The sequence below is a fragment of the Ranitomeya imitator genome, chromosome 8, assembly GCF_032444005.1.
Source record: "Ranitomeya imitator isolate aRanImi1 chromosome 8, aRanImi1.pri, whole genome shotgun sequence".
Classification (NCBI taxonomy): Eukaryota; Metazoa; Chordata; class Amphibia; order Anura; family Dendrobatidae; genus Ranitomeya; species Ranitomeya imitator.
This window is the reverse complement of record NC_091289.1, coordinates 17131466-17151620: the sequence shown is the minus strand read 5'-3', so window position 1 is coordinate 17151620 and position 20155 is coordinate 17131466. Positions and strand designations below refer to the sequence as shown.

Here is a 20155-nt window from a genome sequence, read left to right as displayed (position 1 = left end):
AGGTTACATCTTGCACCCTTCATGGTGAGGGAGCATGTCTCCTTATGTGAGGTTACATCTTGCACCCTTCAATGAGCTGGAACGTGTCTCCTTATGTGAGGTTACATCTTGCACCCTTCATGGTGAGGGAACGTGTCTCCTTATGTGAGGTTACATCTTGCACCCTTCATGGTGAGGGAACGTGTCTCCTTATGTGAGGTTACATCTTGCACCCTTCATGGTGAGGGAACGTGTCTCCTTATGTGAGGTTACATCTTGCACCCTTCATGGTGAGGGAACGTGTCTCCTTATGTGAGGTTACATCTTGCACCCTTCATGGTGAGGGAGCATGTCTCCTTATGTGAGGTTACATCTTGCACCCTTCAATGAGCTGGAGCATGTCTCCTTATGTGAGGTTACATCTTGCACCCTTCATGGTGAGGGAACGTGTCTCCTTATGTGAGGTTACATCTTGCACCCTTCATGGTGAGGGAACGTGTCTCCTTATGTGAGGTTACATCTTGCACCCTTCATGGTGAGGGAACGTGTCTCCTTATGTGAGGTTACATCTTGCACCCTTCATGGTGAGGGAACGTGTCTCCTTATGTGAGGTTACATCTTGCACCCTTCATGTTGAGGGAACGTGTCTCCTTATGTGAGGTTACATCTTGCACCCTTCATGTTGAGGGAACGTGTCTCCTTATGTGAGGGTTACATCTTGGCCCTTCATAGTGAGGGAACATGTCACCTTACGTGAGGGTCACATCTTGCACCCTCTTTGGTAGCGATTGCAATCCCACCTTTGCCTAGAGGGGGACCCATAAAGTCCCTTTGCCCCAGATGGAGAACCATGTAAGATTGAGTTGGAGAACCATGTAAGATATAGTTGGAGGACCTCTCGGACGTGTCTACTATGGATTGGTGCTTCACAGTTTTTGCTGGACTGTTCCTCTTGGGGCACTGTTCTGTCACACACATGGTGGCACATTCGCTGCGCGGCCCTCACTTTGGCATCATTTACCAGTAGGGCTCATTGTGTTCCTTTTTTGGTTATCACATGGATATATATATAAATGTATGTGCTAAATATGTCTGTGTCCTCACCTTCTCGACACCAGGGGTGTGCGGGGGAAGAATGCTGAGCCCACGTCCTAGAGAAAGTCACTGGCTCGTCTCCAACTTGATTTACTGACACTTTTCTGCGCTGACAACTAATGACCAGATCTTCCATAGCACTTGACTTCTGAATATCTCCAACCCTTGGATGTTCTAAGGTCAATGGATAAACCAGACCTCATCTTCTCGCTAACCGAGAAATGGCTGCAATATTTGTGTGTAATGGAGGACGCGCCACCGTTGCTTTTTGGGTAACCTCGAGACAATTATAGCAAGGTGCCCAACAGTGTATTCCCTGCAATATGAAAGGATCTGCTTTGTTTGCCCCAGAAACAGCGCCACACTTGTCTACAGGCCATGGGTGGTATAGCAACTCAATCTTATTTAAAATAGGCACTCAGATTCCAACTCCAACCAGATGTTTCGAAAGCAGGAAAGAAAGTCACCACGCCGCTCTTCCCACCCTAGTCTTCACCTCACATCATGAGAATGCAAGAGGGAACACTTCTTGGAAACAGACAAGGAAGAAAATGCCCCCCAAAATGTCTGGGAATGTGTAACAAAAAAAAAAATTAATGAGAAACGCTAGAGTTCATTCTAAAATATAGATCAGCTGCAATACCAGATACAGCCAGTGGCCGTGGGTGGCGCTATTTCTTGGGGGGAAAAAAAAGTAATTTTTTTTAAGACTCTACTTTAACCCCTTTATGACTGTACCCTCCAATAAGGCTTATGCCTTATTTTAAGGAGTGTGATGTCATCACAGCAGACCCCCTAAATCTGTGTATTACAAATAAAGCAATTGTAGGGAAATGGGACTAGTCCCATAGGAAAGGGTTAATCATAGGAGGACAGTAACCTGATCGTTCCCCAGCTGTCCCAGTTTTATGACTCCCCCCTTCCCAGTTTTCCCACCAATGGACGATCTAAAGGACCAAACATGATTTGAAACTGATCCCACCTTCTCTTTCCTCACCACATTCCTCCTCCCCGGCTTTGGAGGAAATCTGTCACTAGCCTTTGGTGAACTCCGTGGTCTCTTAATTCCGGCTTTGCCTTTGCTCCTAAAATCCCGGGTCTATTCTCTGCTCCGAGACGCTGCAAAATAAAAGTAGAAGACGCCAACAAACAAGAAGAAAACTTCCCACCGGAGCCGCAGAGCTGGGCCTCATACTCATCACCTGCTAATTGTGAGTCCTGAAGAACTGTCATAGGGTTTCTCAGTTGAGGTCCCATATGGAGGATATATTACAAATTTTTTATTATTTTTTTTTAGAGGGGGTTGCAACAATGGTATGAAAAGATGTCGTGCATGCTATGTGCTAGATATATATATAATCTTGCATTTTCTATTTATGCATTCACTGATGTATATCCTGCCCATCTTTTAACACCTCGCCATTTTTAGGTCGAATATTCTCTTTTGAAAAGCCTTGCTTCCATTTTAAATGATAAAAAAAAACTTCCTGCAGTCGCCACTAGAGGGAGCTCAGGAGCCGACTGCATACAGGTTTATTATTGGGTTCCGTACGCAAACAGTATACAGTAAGCTCCCCCTGGTGGTTGACTACAGGCAGCTAGAATTTTAGCATTTGCCTAAGTTTGTACTGTTAGCTCAGCTATAAACAGAGGTATAAATTGTTAAATTAGATTAATTATTTTGTTGAATGAACTTTTACAAAAATAAAAAAAAAACTTCTTCCCCTAGAGTGCGCCCTTAAGAATATGATCACATCACATATTTAAAGGGGAGTTCCAGGTATCGTCCTTGGTGCTCGAAGCATTTAGTAAATAAAGTTTCTTAGAATTTTGTGGAATCAATCAACATTTGCCTTTTGTTGTTGGACTTGGGTTACATGTGAGAAATGCGCATCCGACAAGTGCCAAATTCTGAACTGTCACCAGCGAACGTCAGTAACGGAGAGGGCGTCCGAAGGAGCCAGTGTCAACACGTCAGTGTCACTTATAGAAGCAGTAAACGTCTCCCGACCCTATAAACGTGCGAGAGATAAGAGTCTGCCACACCGACTTATATAGATTGCCGAACTCGATCCTCGTGGTCGTGTACGGAATTTACAGATATGTTTTATATAGTTAAAAAACTTTGTTGCGCTTGAAAAAAGTTCCCGATTTCAGTATGTCGGCTATGCAGCTCTCAATGCCAAGCAGCAGCTGCAAAAGCAAATCAAATTTTAGGTTGTGTAAAAATAAATAAATAAAGTATTAAAAACGTGAACAAAATAATATTAACTAACAAGACTACAATATAAAGCATTCAGAAGGACCAGCAATGACTGGCAGAGTGGCTCTCCCCTTCATTTTTTTTTAACCCAGCATACTCTAGGAATGTTTTTTTTCTACAATTTTTCTCCATTTTTGAATCTCTCATCTCGGCAAATTGATAAAATTGCAAAATGCTTTTAAATTTAAGCAACTTTGTCTTCAAGAATAGAGGAATTTTTCATTTTTTTTTTTTTCAGTTTGCCATTCCTCGCCTAGGTTACCGACCACCGCTGCATCTAATCAGAGGCGGAAGGTTTCCTAGGCATAGAGTGTACACCGGATCGCAGGACGCAGCCAAGTTTAGCTCCCTGCTCCCCTCTGAGATGCCCCCAGGGGGTGCGGAGTCCCCACCTATGATTTCCTCTAAGAAAAGATCGTCAATGTACGGTCCGGAGAACCTTTAAATCATCTTGTATCGTTAATTAAGTGGATTCCACACATGAGAGTCACCGTGGAGTCAGATCTTCTCGTTTGTCAATGTAACCCTATCCCGCGGCCTCTAAGCCTCGGCGCACACTTGTATTATACGAGGCCGATTTACATCATAGGTGGATTTGCAAGATCCTAGACCGACGCGCTGATCTGTCTGGATTACTCGTAATATTCACTGATTAACCCAGGAAAACGTAGGCAGCTTTAAGTCATTTAAAGATAATACCGTCCTATCTGACAACATATGGATAGAAATTTAAAGGGATATTCCCACTATGCCTCGTAATGATGCACAACGGTTTCCCTATATTTATACATCTGGTGGGAATATTCCCCCATTACCAAGAATCATATAACTCATAGGAATAAGTATTACGTTTTGACAATCCCCTTTTATTAGCTAATCCCTGTACAAGGACACCCAGTGATCAGCTGTAATCTGTGCAGGAAGCTCATAGCAGATGTTCACTTTTACTGCAGCGCCCCCGCAGGGAAAACAAGGTATTACACAATGTCCATAAAAATAAATAATGCATAAATGTGCTGGGTCCTCCAGAGATAGGAATGCTTCTTATATCCAATGAAGTACAGGAAGGAAAAGAAAACAGAGCTGTGAGGGAACTCACCAGTAAGTGCTCAATATCCCTGCAGCACCCCCGCAGGGCAAATGAAGCATTGCATGGTGTCTATTGAAATGAATATAATGTATGAACACGCGGGGTCCTCCAGAGTCAGAATCTGGAAATTTACCCAATATTGGACCTAAAATGGGTTTTGTAAATGGGACAACCCCCTTAGTTGACAGAGGCAATCACGGATGTGTAGGCGCTGCCACGTGTGCTTCTGTAAGTCCTGACACCCAGTCGCCCCGTCTCTTACGTGTTCTTGCATTTTGTTGAGAGCTGAAGGGGCCCGTGGCTCCGGTTGGCAGCGCTGCCGCCCATTAGCGCTGTCCTTACTGTAACATCTGATGCCAGAATGAAATGCCAGAGCCACGAATGTCTTGGCAGTTTTGTGAGTTGACTAGGACCTAAGAAGAGGGTGAAAGGGTCCTCGAGGACAGCGGGCGGGCAGCTGCCGACCCCGATGGTGAAGCCGAGATTATCACATGAGATATATATAATCTATGTATGTATACGGTAATCCGCTGCGTCTGATCACATTACAGGGAACGTCCCGCATGAAGACAAAAGCAACAAACAATATGTCTGATAAAGAAGGAGCCCAGGAAAACCCTGCGGAGTATTGTCCAGGTGAGTGTAACGGGATTATTTATCATGGTGCAGAAGACAATGCCGTGAATCAGGGTTGGTGGAAGTCGGAACACCGAGACCCCCACAGATCACAAATAACGTTTGGATTTTTCCCATCCACAGTATTATATATTACATACATTCTACTGATCCTGAGTTACCTCCTGTATTATAACCCAGAGCTGCACTCACTATTCTGCTGGTGCAGTCACTGTGTACATACATTCTACTGATCCTGAGTTACCTCCTGTATTATAACCCAGAGCTGCACTCACTATTCTGCTGGTGCAGTCACTGTGTACATACATTACATTACTGATCCTGAGTTACATCCTGTATTATACCCCAGAGCTGCACTCACTATTCTGCTGGTGCAGTCACTGTGTACATACATTACATTACTGATCCTGAGTTATATCCTGTATTATACTCCAGAGCTGCACTCACTATTCTGCTGGTGCAGTCACTATGTACATACATTACATTACTGATCCTGAGTTACATCCTGTATTATACTCCAGAGCTGCACTCACTATTCTGCTGGTGCTGTCACTGTGTACATACATTACATTACTGATCCTGAGTTACATCCTGTATTATACTCCAGAGCTGCACTCACTATTCTGCTGGTGCAGTCACTGTGTACATACATTACATTACTGATCCTGAGTTACATCCTGTATTATACTCCAGAGCTGCACTCACTATTCTGCTGGTGCAGTCACTATGTACATACATTACATTACTGATCCTGAGTTACATCCTGTATTATCCTCCAGAGCTGCACTCACTATTCTGCTGGTGCAGTCACTATGTACATACATTACATTACTGATCCTGAGTTACATCCTGTATTATACCCCAGAGCTGCACTCACTATTCTGCTGGTGCAGTCATTGTGTACATACATTACATTACTGATCCTGACTTACCTCCTGTATTATACCCCAGAGCTGCACTCACTACTCTGCTGGTGCAGTCACTGTGTACATACATTACATTACTGGTCCTGAGTTACATCCTGTATTATACTCCAGAGCTGCACTCGCTATTCTGCTGGTGCAGTCACTGTGTACATACATTACATTACTGGTCCTGAGTTACATCCTGTATTATACTCCAGAGCTGCACTCACTACTCTGCTGGTGCAGTCACTGTGTACATACATTACATTACTGATCCTGAGTTACATCCTGTATTATACTCCAGGGCTGCACTCACTATTCTGCTGGTGCAGTCACTGTGTACATACATTACTGGTCCTGAGTTACCTCCTGTATTATACCCCAGAGCTGCACTCACTATTCTGCTGGTGCAGTCACTGTGTACATATATTACATTACTGATCCTGAGTTACATCCTGTATTATACTCCAGAGCTGCACTCACTATTCTGCTGGTGCAGTCACTGTGTACATACATTACATTACTGATCCTGAGTTACCTCCTGTATTATACTCCAGAACTGCACTCACTATTCTGCTGGTGCAGTCACTGTGTACATACATTACATTACTGATCCTGAGTTACATCCTGTATTATGCTCCAGAGCTGCACTCACTATTCTGTAGTGTTGTGTGGGATGAATCGCCTACTTGCAGTGGAGCAGTCCCACTACACTGATGGCACTCACCCACTACCCGGCTTATGCTCCCACTTTCTTGTCTTTCCCCCTCCATCACCTGGACCTGCTCAGCACAGGGGGCTTCTGGCTGTCATGTGACTCAGCCGCACTGCGCCATTATCTCCACTTCCTTATATAGTTCAGGCAACAGTGACACCTAGTGTCCACAGTGAGGACTACACCCTTAATAATTCCAGCAATATCAAGTCCTCACCATCAGTATATTTATATAAAATGCACAGACAATCTCTATTTTACATTGCAAATAAAATGCCAAACCTATATACCCCTGGAGCAAATCATTACAGACATTCCCTTTAAATAGTAAATGAATTATGCAATCATTATCTATGCACAGAGTCAGCTGCATAAACTCTTACAGCTGCTCATTACTTCTTGTAGGAGGGTACCATCCAGCAGAAACAGGGGAGACACTAAACAGGAGATACCAAGTGATTCACAAAGTCGGCTGGGGCTACTTCTCCACCGTCTGGCTCTGCCGTGATTTACAGTACGTGGCATTTCTTATTTTTAGTTTTTTTGCTGCTTAGACTTCTGTCAATCACCCGCGATCTGTGGTCAAATCAGGTATTAATTTTCCTTGCAGCGCCCCCGCAGGAAAAATGAAGTATTACACAGACCTGTTTTTTATTTTTCCTTACAGAAAGAAGAAGTATGTAGCGGTCAAAATATCAAAAAGTGGGAAAAAGTTTAACGAGGCGGCGCTGGATGAAGTCGCTCTGCTGAACTGTGTAATAACTTATCACAGGTCCTCCAGCCAGCTTCAGAGCTGCAATCAAAGTTCTGCTCACGCTCCTAATAGCTTATGGCAGCACCTACAATGGTGGAATGACAGCACAAAAGACACAAGCAGCAGCCTGAGAGCTAACTGCAAGGCAGCAGCATGAAAAACACAAATATTCATCTGTGTGATACGTGGGGGGACGTTAATGAGACTTGTCTCCCTTTTTTAGGTAAACGGGGCACGGAAAAAAGAATCCCAAGGAGAGAGCGTCATACACTTTCTACACGACTTTAAGCTGATTGGAGAGAACGGACTTCATATCCTTCTCGGCTGATACATTGTAACAGATCTCAGCTCATCTATCCTTAAAGGGGTTTTTCAGGCCTGGGCTAATTTTCATCAGGGACTGAATCAAATAGTATAGCTGTGAGATACATAATGTCAGGATTCGGCTCTGCTTGCTGATTCTATATAACCGAATGATTGCTCAGATACTAGTGAAATCCGCCGGGTTCTCCCCCGCTCTAGAGCCCCATAGCATCTGCAAGATCTGCACTACAGACTTCCCTGAAGGAGAAGCCAGGGCCCACCGGAGGATTCTCCACTGCTCCGGTCGGTCAGTCCAACCAAGAGATAAGGCTTGTATAGGGCACCAGTCCCACACACACACACCATGCTGTTAGGGATTCCCATGCGGCTGACCACCAATATGTAAGTACACCCCACAGGTACAGACACCCCAAATTCATCCACCTACACACCAGGACCTGGCTGCATCTTGCAAAAAAAGGTCAAAGAGTACACTAGATGATATTTTGGCCAAACGCGCGTCGAGGCTTTTCATTGTCTTCGGGGCCACTATGCTAAAATTAACAGAAATTTACTAAAAAAAAAGGTAAAAATCCAAAGAATAAAATAAATAAATTAATAAATAAATAAAATACACATTTCCCAATACATTAATGCACTGCAGGATGTAGCTGGGCACCATGGACTATGCCACGGCAAAATGGCAAGGAAAGGAAGCGTTTATTATCTATTTAGGATTTATATATCTACTCCCAAGGAAAATCTGACCGGCATCTCCTAAGAGAATGAAGTGTGAACGTGTGTGAGCCACGCTGACTGCAGTAGATAAACCCAAAAAATACATCCGCCAGTGTGTGCACCGAACATACGGGGAGCCGAGCGCACATCATTCGCAGCTGACAATGGACGTGTTACACAGTTTTTGAGTTTTCAGAGCAGAAAATGAGCAGAAACTCCAAGGTTCTGAGCAGGATTTGAAGAGTTTTATGAGTTTCTGCTCCAAAAAAATGTAAAAAAATAAATAAATGTGAACACACCCAAACAGCAGCGAGTGGAGCGGAGCTGATTTTTACTTTAAAGAAATGAAAACAAATAAATAGATTTATGTTTTAGGTTGTATTTCTGCAGCCGTAAAAATCTATCAAAATATAACATTAATTAACGCCATAAAGAAAAACGAAAAGTCAAAACACAAAAACTGCGGTATTTCAGACAAATGCAATAAAAGGCGATCAGAATGTCTTATATACCCCCAAAAGAGGATCGATAAAAACGTCAGCTCGCCACGCAAAAAAATAAGCCCCCCACTAAAAATGGAACCATTACAGGTCTTGGAAAATGGTGGTGGGGACGTTACATGTGGCTCCCCCCAAAGACTTCTATATAGAAGGACAGGGACCGGGCGCTTCCGATATGTATGGGGGTTATGTGGGGTCCGGATGAGAGGTCGGATGAGGGTCCCGATAAAAGGTGGTCTGACCTTGGCTATAGTGGAAAAGTTATGAGAACTTTACCCAAACTTGAAGCGCTCTCCATAACTCCGCTCCACATGTCTGTCTGGTGTTTGAGCTGCTGGGACCTTCTCTTCTGCATCTGATGAAAAACTATGGACCCCGGGGTCTCCCGCTGATGTGCGTGAAGAGGGTCCTGCAGCAGGTAGGTGCACACGTAGGGTGCAGACTGGTCCTTGGGTCAGAATTGGTCTAATGTCACAGACTTTGGCCCCTCCAGGATATTGGTCGTCTATCAAGTTATTGACCAACAATGTCCCATTGGCTTTGTTTGGGCACCTGGACGGCGAACATTGTGCATCATGGCTCGCGGTCTACATAGGAGGCATATAAGAAAGCCCCCTATATAATGCTGCACCCCAGTACTGAAAGTATGCATATCCGTGTGTTACAAATGTGTGGCATACTTATGGTGCCCGTGTGACACATACCGGCACCTGGGAAAAGCTGTACAGTTCGTGTTGTTCCCAGGAGCCGGATGCGACCAGGCGACAATGATGGGAGTTGTATTCAGCACCCACTTTTTACATCATATGTAAAATAAATGATTTAAGAAAACAATGGCATGTATCCTGCATAATTTTCATAACCAGCAGAGGGAAAGCCCATGGCTGGTGGCTGATGTTAATAATCTGAGAAAGGGGACAATATCCCAAAAGGTTCCCAGGCTATTAATAACCGCTCACAGCTGTTTGCTTAGCCTTTAGTGACTAGTTTACAGAGGACCCAAGAAAAAAAGACGTAGGGTCCCTCCTATAAATTCAAACCAGCACAGGCTAAACAGACAGCTGTATGCTGATATTAATAGGCTAGGAAGGGGCCATGGATATTGACCCCCTTCCCAGACTAAGAACATCATTCCTCAGCCACCCCAGAAATGGCGCATCCATAACATGCGCCAAATCTGGGACTTAGCCTCACTCTTCCCACATGCCCTGTGACAGTGGCAAGTGGGGTAATAGGGTTGGGGTTGATGTCAGTTGAATGTCTGGTCCTTGTGTCCTAAATACTAAGTTTCTGCTGTTGAAGGTTCTTCAAGGTCTGAATTTCCTCCATAAGAAATGCCGCATTATCCACACGGATATAAAGCCGGAAAACATCCTGGTGTGTGTAAAGGCGGACAACTTCCAGCAATACATGGCAGAGGCGGAGGTCTGGAACCACAACAGGACCTGCGGTGGCAATGTCAATGGTAGGACCACGACTACTGATCAGAAGGATCAACCTCTATACGGGAAGTCTTCCCATTATTGTCTCGTTCTAGGGGTGGACGTCAACTTCTTAACTCATCTGTTCGAGACTGGAAATGCGGACATGCTGGGGGTGAAAATTGCAGATTTGGGAAGTGCATGTTGGACAGTAAGTCTTACATTCTCATGGATTTGCATCTAACACTTGATGAAGGTCTTCAAGGGCGAAACGCACGCCAAAACCATATATTGTAATGTAGATACATCGATGATCTTCACAAGCTCCAATAGATCTCCATACTATGCTCTGACCCTTTTGGGATATCTTCAAAAAATTATTTGGCACAAGGTCTTGGAGAATAGGAACTTGCTTAGAAGGTTTCCAAGAATGGACAATGAATTACATTTTTGGAGAAGATTTTGGTCATTTTTCCAGAGTTACCCTTTAAAGGGAACCAGTCACATTGAAAATGGTTTCTGATCTGCAGGACAGATGAGGAGCTGAGCAGATTGATGGCAATTTTTATGAGAAATGTTTCAGTAAAACTTGTATTTTACCCGTTGAAATCCCTGATGTTTGTGTATGAGTCCAGTGGGAGGAGCTAATCAGTGATTAGCTGTCAGTCACTAATAGAACTGCCCACTGGACTTCTACATATAAACAGCAGGGATTTCAGTGACTAAAATACAAGTTACGCTGAAGCTTTTCTAACAAACCCACATATCGTTCTGCTCCGCTTCTCCACTATATCGTGGTGTCCACAGATCAGACGGCGCGCACAGTGTGACACCGTCCCTTTAAGTAGATGAAAAAAGGTTTTATTAATAGAAAAAAATCTATAAATGTAAAGGACAACGCGAGATAGATTTTATCTTCTGTCAAACATGATCTGATAAAGACTACCCTCCACATCATGGCACCCTATAGGCAGTATAAGGGGGGTAACACATGACTGCGGGGTCATTTGTAGTGTGTAACCCCCGGAGGCACAATGCTCTACATAGGGGCTGTGAACACTAAACGGGGCATATTGGTAAAGTTGCATCTCTATTTCATATTCACCGTAATGCTACAAACTCGTCACGGTGGTGGCCTCGCTAGTGACCCATTATCACATTTGCTTCTGTTTGTTTGCAGTATAAACCGTTCTCCGAAGAGATCCAGACTCAGCAATACCGGGCGCTGGAGGTCCTGCTGGGCTCCGGATACAGCACTCCGGCCGATATATGGAGTACTGCGTGTATGGTATTCTCCCTTATATTCTTCTCTAGGGCTAAGATATGGATATGATCACAGGGATACCGCGACAGAAAGGGGCCAGAAGATCACGGGGTCTGGTTACACGAATTCCTGCACTGATTAGAACTGCTTCACCATCCTATCCAACAGTGAAGGTTTTCCTTGCTCTGTCATTGCAAGGGTTAATCAGTTCAGTTGATCTCCTGGAGCTCTCCATCCTGAATTGTCTTAGCTGTTCTGTGTTGGTCGCTCCCCTCTGGTGTATATGCTGCTGTTCTGTGTTGGTCGCTCCCCTCTGGTATATATGCTGCTGTTCTGTGTTGGTCGCTCCCCTCTGGTATATATGCTGCTGTTCTGTGTTGGTCGCTCCCCTCTGGTATATATGCTGCTGTTCTGTGTTGGTCGCTCCCCTCTGGTATATATGCTGCTGTTCTGTGTTGGTCGCTCCCCTCTGGTATATATGCTGCTGTTCTGTGTTGGTCGCTCCCCTCTGGTATATATGCTGCTGTTCTGTGTTGGTCGCTCCCCTCTGCTATATATGCTCACCACTGGCACTTGGGAGTTTCCAGTGATAGTTACAACTTCCTTGTTTGGAGATAGAGGAGAAGTTCAGTGTTTGCAGTTGGTGGTTGGAGAGTTTTTCAGGAGATTTTTGGCTGGGTTGATTTGCGTGTTTATCATTGTCCGCTATGGTTTGTGCTTCCTATTCCTCCCGTTTCCCACTCTGTTGTTTTGTGAGTATATATCGATGATTGTAGTTTTCTTTTATCCCTGTCTGTTTACCCCTGTCTGTCTGGTTAGTGTTTTACAATACACTTCAGCCTCACACCTCCCTGGATGTGGGAGGGAAGAGATAAGGGTAAGATAGGAGCTTAGCAAGGTATGTGATCCCTGCATTTCCACCTTCTTAGGTAATCTAAGGGACAGGGATAGCCTAGGGTGCCACTAGTTTGAGAGATCAAGTAAGTGCCCACAGTCCCTTGTCACTGGCCATACATTTTTGGATCCATTATGCATGAAGGTGGCAGACTTGCGCTCAGTTGCTTTGCAGCGCCCATTGAATCCAGGCTTAGGGCCCACGGCTCCTGAGCAGCTCCTGGGGGAACCCAAGATTACTCTGCTGGAGAGGTTTTTTTGTTGGTCGGGATAAGTTAGTTGTTTTCAAGGAGGCCTTTTATTTTAGGTTACGTCCTCATTCCTTAGGTACCGAGGAGCAAAGGGTGGGGACGTAATCTCTCTTCTCTAGGCCGGAGTCACACATGCGAGAAACACGTCCGTGTCTCGCATGTGAAAACCAAGCTCTGGCGCCGGCACTGTGGAGCGGAGCGTGCGGCTCCATGTGTTGCTATGCGGCCGCACGCTCCGCTCCGAAGTGCTGGCGCCAGAGCTTGGTTTTCACATGCAAGACACAGACGTGTTTCTCGCATGTGTGACTCCGGCCCTAGGGTGACCCTCAAGACCGGGCATTTTCTCTCCCATCTGATTCCCAGTCGCTTCAGATAGTCAAGGATTTTTTTCTGGCTCTGGGTCTTATTTATGACGACCTCGAGCGTGTCCCTCTGGCTGAGTCTGAACTACGTCAGCTTCAGCGGGGAGACCGGCTGAACCTCTGAACCATCTCCACCACGTCATTGTTGATGGGAATCTGGAATTCCAGATAGTGAAGTTACGGTAATCAATTCTTGCTTTATACGCTGGTCTCTTCTCTCTTCAATATTTGGTACATTGAAAGGGTTACCAAGGAGAGAATGTGGGTACCAACATCCGATGTTCATGTGATAAGGTTGGTCCGGTCTTTTCACGCCTAAGATACAGATAAACCTGGTTCTGAGGCATCGGAGGTCCCTCTTAGGAGTCTATATGCTCACCACTGGCACTTGGGAATTGCCAGTGATAGTTCTTACTTCCTGGTTTGGAGTTGAAGGAGAAGTTCAGTGTTTGGAGTTTGCGGTCGGAGAGTAATTCAGGAGATATCTGGGTGGCGTTGGTTTGCATGTTTATCCTTATCCACTCACATTAGGTTTCTTCCTTCCTTTTCCCCCCGTTTCTCACTCTGTTGTTTTGAGAGTATATTTGCATGATTGTAGTTTTCTTTTATCCCTGTCTATCTGTTTAGTGTTTTATTATACACTTCGGCCTTACACCACCAGATAAGGGTTAAGATAGGAGCATAGCAAGGTACGAGACCCCATCGTCTCTACCATCCGGAGTAATCCGGGGGACAGGGATAGCCTAGGGTGCACCTAGCTTGAGGTCCCTTGTCACTACCTGAAAGATATCTTATCCATAGGATAGGTCATAAGTATCAGATGGGTGTGGGTCTGACACCGATCAGCTGTTACCAGGTGCAGTTGCACTGCAGCTCAGCTCCCATTCACTTCATGGGAGCTGCAGTACCTAGAACCGCCATTACACAGTGGGGGCGCTGTATTCTCACTCCAAACACTGGCTGATCACAGATGTCGGATCGCTACTGATCTAATGACGACTTATCCTAAGGATGGGTCAGTAAAACCCCTTCCCGACCTGTGCCGTACTAGTACAACGCATGTCGTGTCTCCCCCTTTGATGCTGGCTCCGGCGGTGAGCCCACATCAAAGTCGCAACATGTCAGCTGTTTTTTACAACTGACATGTGCGTGCAATAGCGGCGGGTGAAATCGCAATCTACCTACCGCTATTAACCAGTTAAATGCCGCTGTCAAACGCTGACAGCGGCATTTAACTACCACTTCCGGCCGTGTGGCCGGAGATGAGCGCATCGCCGACCCCCGTCACATGATCGGGGGTCGGCGATGCATCAGGACAGTAAGGATAGATGTCCTTGAGACCTCTATGGTTACTGATGCCGGCCTGCAGTGAGCGCCCCCCTGTGGTCGGCGCTCATAGCAAGCCTGCAATTCAGCTACATAGCAGCGATCTGATGATCGCTCCTATGTAGCTGAGCCGATCGAGTTGTGCCTGCTTCTAGCTTCCCATGGAGGCTATTGAAGCATGGCAAACGTAAAAAAAAATGTTTTTAAAAATATGAAAAAAATTAAAAAAATAAAAGTTTAAATCGCCCCCCTTTCGCCCCATCCAAAATAAAACAATAAAAAAAAATCAAACCTACACATATTTGGTATCGCCACATTCAGAATCGCCCGATCTATCAATAAAAAAAAACATTAACCTGATCGCTAAACAGTGTAGTGAGAAAAAAATTAGAAACGCCAGAATTACGTTTCTTCGGTCGCCGCGACATTGCATTAAAATGCAATAACCGCCGATCAAAAGAACGTGTCTGCACAAAGGTGGTATCATTAAAAACATCATCTCGGCACGCAAAAAATAAGCCCTCAACCGACCCAAGATCATGAAAAATGGAGACGCTACGGGTATCAGAAAATGGCGCTTTTTTTTTTATTTTTTTTTTTTTAGCAAAGTTTTGAATTTTTTTTACCACTTAGATAAAAAATAACCTAGTCATGTTAGGTGTCTATGAACTCGTAATGACCTAGAGAATCATAATGTCAGGTCAGGTTTAGCATTTAGTGAACCTAGCAAAAAAGCCAAACAAAAAACAAGTGTGGGATTGCACTTTTTTTTTGCAATTTCACCACACTTGGAATTTTTTTTCCCCTTTTTCTAGTACAAGACATGGTAAAACCAATGGTGTTGTTCAAAAGTACAATTTGTCCCGCAAAAAATAAGCCCTCACATGGCCATATTGACGGAAAAATAAAAAAGTTATGGCTCTGGGAAGGAGGGGAGTGAAAAATGAAAACTCAAAAACAAAAAAAGGGCCGCGGCGGGAAGGAGTTAATATCAAAGAAGTGGACCACCCCTTTAATCCTACACTCAGAAATCACTGTTGAGTTCTTTAGTTTGAATGTCCATCCTTAAAATACCATTTTTTTCTGATACAGATCTCCGAATCTTGCTATATAGAAATAACGAGTAAATAATAAAATTCAGTTTCCCTGCGGTCAACACTAGGGGGAGCTCAGGAGCCGGCTGTATACGACACATACATTGAACTCAATAATAAATTAGCATGCGGTGATCTCCTATGTGAGAGCGGTTATTAAAGGGTTAAATCTATTTTTTTTGGGGGGGGGGGGGAATTAATTGCCATACCAGTATTTAAGACAGGTGTGTGTATATATTCACAAGGATAGAATTGATTTAATGAGAGTTTATTACTTATTGGTAGCTTTTACACTCTGGTTTGTCGCTCTAGGCATTTGAAATGGCCACTTCCTTCTACCTGTTCGAGCCACAAGCTGGGGAAAACTTCTCAAGAGATGATGGTAGGGACCTGCTTGCTGATGGTTTTCTCCCACATAGCGGTAGTAGGAGTGGTAACTATGGGGGATGTTCTTGCATCAGGATCATGTCAGCCCTAATCTGTGCATGGAGAAAAATGGACTTCACCAGCTGATGTGTACTACAACTCCCAGCATGCTCTGCCAGCCCTCCTATACAGAGATTAGCAATATATAAAAGACCAGATACAGGGATAATTGCTTGTTCGTAGCAGTTCTCTGTCTGGCCACTAGAGGGGGGTGAAGAGCAGGTGCCCCTCTTATACCTTCATATACCACAATGTGATATATAGAAAACAGAGGAATATGGAACATAGGGACACATAAGAGGAGGGATAATATTTTTTTGTTGTTGTATATTTCAGATCATATCGCTTGTATAATTGAACTGCTTGGCCGCATACTACCCAAAATCGCCTTTTCGGGAAAAAAATCAGCAACCTTTTTCAACAAGCAAGGTATGAGGATGGCTGATATGTAAATCTCATCGAATACCTGATTATTTTAAGGGGACATTCACAGCACAGCGTTCTGCCAATTTTACATAAAAAGAAAAAAAAAAAAACATAACGGCAGTAACATTGAGTCTCACCTAATTTTTCCAGAAATAGAAATAATTACAGGAGTGGAAAGGAAAAAAACAAGTGCAAAGGGGGGAAAAAAGGAGGCACATACAAAAGTTAAAAAAAAAAAAAGTTATTTTTCCATCAGACTTTTATCTCCATGCATGCAATATAAGCAGTCACCACAAGAGGGAGACAACTCTATATGGAATTAATATTGACTACTGTATGTAGGAGCTGTGTGCGCAATGAGCTCCACCTGGTGGCAGCTGTTGGAATTTTTTTTAATCCCAGTTATCTATCTATCTATCTATCTATCTATCTATCTATCTATCTATATATATATATTTTTTTTTTTTTAAAGTAACCACCGTACAGATGAAAAACATACATTTAATTAAAAAAAAATCATACTTTGATTACATGTCTGCTCTAGGCAATCAATGTCCTCCTCATCCATCACTCACTGGTATCAGTGCTGGATACCCCCCTTTAAAAAGACAACTGAGTTGTATTCACAGCAGTTTCCTCCTACAGGTGACCTCCTCCGGATTCCATACTTGTACCCCTGCGGCCTGTACGACACTCTGGTGAACCGGCACAAGTGGCAGCAGAACGAGGCGCTGCTATTGGCCAGCTTCCTCCTACCGATGCTGGAATATTATCCGGAAAAGCGAGCCTCGGCGGAGAATTGTCTGGAACATCCTTGGATACAATCCTGACCGGATTCCCGCTGTTTCGTCACTTTGTTGCTCTTTTTATACTTTTTTTTTATTGTTATGACATAAAAAAAATCACTGCAAAGAAACTTTAATAAAATGTTCTGTGTAAAGACCCCGATATTTATCCTCCTGATTATACGGCGGGTTACACACGCCCGCCCCTCACGGTCTGAGAACTGACCCTGTATGGACGTGTGAGTAGCCCCATCTCTATACATAATTGTCTAAGGGCCACTGCCGTCTGTTTGTCTGTCTGTCACGGAAATCCCGTGTCGCTGATTGGTCGCGGCCGGCTGGGTGCGACCAATCAGCGACAGGCACAGTCCGGCCGTGAATTGGCCCCTCCCTACTCCCCTCCAGTCAGCGCCCATATAGTGTTTTAGCACTCCGTTACCGCCGCTATTAACCCTGTGTGACCAACTCTTTATTATTGATGCTGACTATGCAGCATCAATAGTAAGTAGATCTAATGTTAAAAATAATAATAAAAACAAATCATTATATTCTCACCTTCCGGCAGCCTTTCCCGCTCCTCCTGACGCTCCGGTCCCAAGAATGCATTGCAGCAATGACCCCAGATCAGATGACGTAGCGGTCTCACGAGACTGCTACATCATCACGGGTTATTGCCACAAGGCATTACTGGGAACGGAACGTCGCGAGGAGCGGGAAAAACCTGGGCTGGATCCGGGAGCCGCCGGAAGGTGAGTATATAACTATTTTTTAATTTAATTCTTTTTTTTTTAACAGGGATATGGTGCCCACACTGCTATATACTACGTGGCTGTGTTATATACTATGTGGCTGTGTTATATACTGCGTGGCTGTGTTATATACTGTGTCTCTGTGCTATATACTACGTGGCTGCGCAATATACTACGTGGCTGTGCTATATACTACGTGGCTGTGTTATATACTATGTGGGCTGTGTTATATACTGCGTGGGCTGTGCTATATACTACGTGGCTGTGCAATATACTACGTGGCTGTGCAATATACTACATGGCTGTGTTATATACCACGTGAGCTGTGTTATATACTGCGTGGGCTGTGTTATATACTGTGTGGGCTGTGTTATATACTGCATGGGCTGTGCTATATACTAAGCGGCTGTGCAATATACTATGTGGCTGTGTTATATACTACGTGGGCTGTGTTACATACTGCGTGGGCTGTGCTATATACTAAGCGGCTGTGCAATATACTATGTGGCTGTGTTATATACTACGTGGGCTGTGTTACATACTGCGTGGGCTGTGCAATATACTGCGTGGCTGTGTTATACACTACGTGGCTGTGCTATATACTACTTTGCTGTGCTATATACTACGTGGCTGTGTTATATACTAAGTGGCTGTGTTATATACTATGTGGCTGTGTTATATACTACGTGGCTGTGCTATATACTGCGTGGCTGTGTAATATACTATGTCGCTGTGCTATATACTACGTGGCTGTGCAATATACTATGTGGCTGTGCTATATACTGCGTGGCTGTGCTATAATAATAATGATTTTATTTATATATCGCCAACATATTCCGCAGCGCTTTACAAATTACAGAGGGGACTTGTACAGACAGTAGACATTACAGCATAACAGAAATCACAGTTCAAACCAGATACCAGGAGGAATGAGGGCCCTGCTGCTCGCAAGCTTACAAACTATGAGGAAAAGGGGAGACACGAGAGGTGGATGGTAACAATTGCTTTAGTTATTCGGACCGGCCATAGTGTAAGGCTCAGGTGTTCATGTAAAGCTGCATGAACCAGTTATCAACCTAAGTATGTAACAGTACAGACACAGAGGGCTATTAACTGCATAAAGTGAATGAGAACATGATGCGAGGAACCAAGCCGATTATTATTTATTTATTTTTTTTGAATGGGCCACACAGGGATAGTTAGGTTAATGCGTTGAGGTGGTAGGCCAATCTGAACAAATGAGTTTTTAGGGCACGCTTAAAACTGTGGGGATTGGGCATTAATCGTATTAACCTAGGTAGTGCATTCCAAAGAATCGGCGCAGCACGTGTAAAGTCTTGGAGACGGGAGTGGGAGGTTCTGATTATTGAGGATGCTAACCTGAGGTAATTAGTGGAGCGGAGGGCACGGGTAGGGTGGTAGACTGAGCCCAGAGGGGAGATGTAGGGTGGTGCTGAGCCATGGAGTGCTTTGTGGATGTGGGTAGTAGTTTTGTACTGGATTCTTGAATGGATGGGTAACCAGTGTAATGACTGGCACAAGGTAGAGGCATCGGTGTAACGGTTGGTGAGGAATATGATCCTGGCTGCAGCATTCAGGACAGATTGGAGCGGGGAGATACTGCGTGGCTGTGCAATATACTACATCGCTGTGCTATATACTATGTGGATGTGCAATATACTACGTGGCTGTGCTTTATACTACGTGGCTGTGTTATATGCTATGTGGGCTGTGTTATATACTGCGTGGGCTGTGCTATTTAATATGTGGCTGTGCAATATACTACGTGGCTGTGCTATATACTACGTGGCTGTGTTATATGCTACGTGGGCTGTATTATATACTGCGTGGGCTGTGCTATATACTACGTGGCTGTGTTATATACTACGTGGCTGTGTAATATACTACGTCGCTGTGCTATATACTACGTGGCTGTGCAATATACTACGTGGCTGTGCTATATACTACGTGGCTGTGTTATATACTACGTGGCTGTGTTATATACTAAGTGGGCTGTGTTATATACTGCGTGGGCTGTGCTATATACTATGTGGGCTGTGTTATATACTGTGTGGGCTGTGTTATATATTATGTGACTGTGTTATATACTATGTGGCTGTGTTATATACTACGTTGCTGTGCTATATACTACGTGGCTGTGCAATATACTACGTGGCTG

General features: G+C 44.3%; 1 protein-coding gene across 1 annotated transcript; it reads left to right on the top strand.

The window, feature by feature from the left end:
• The first annotated feature begins 2094 nt into the window (after positions 1-2094).
• LOC138647449 (SRSF protein kinase 3-like) lies at positions 2095-17384 on the top strand. The gene is made up of 12 exons (XM_069736453.1): positions 2095-2285; positions 4979-5063; positions 7089-7197; positions 7351-7438; positions 7661-7748; positions 9290-9396; positions 10281-10443; positions 10516-10610; positions 11580-11687; positions 15903-15972; positions 16353-16445; positions 17088-17384. The coding sequence occupies exons 2-12, from the start codon at positions 4991-4993 to the stop codon at positions 17270-17272; spliced, it is 1179 nt and encodes a 392-aa protein (XP_069592554.1). The 5' UTR covers positions 2095-2285; positions 4979-4990; the 3' UTR covers positions 17273-17384.
• Positions 17385-20155: the final 2771 nt, after the last annotated feature.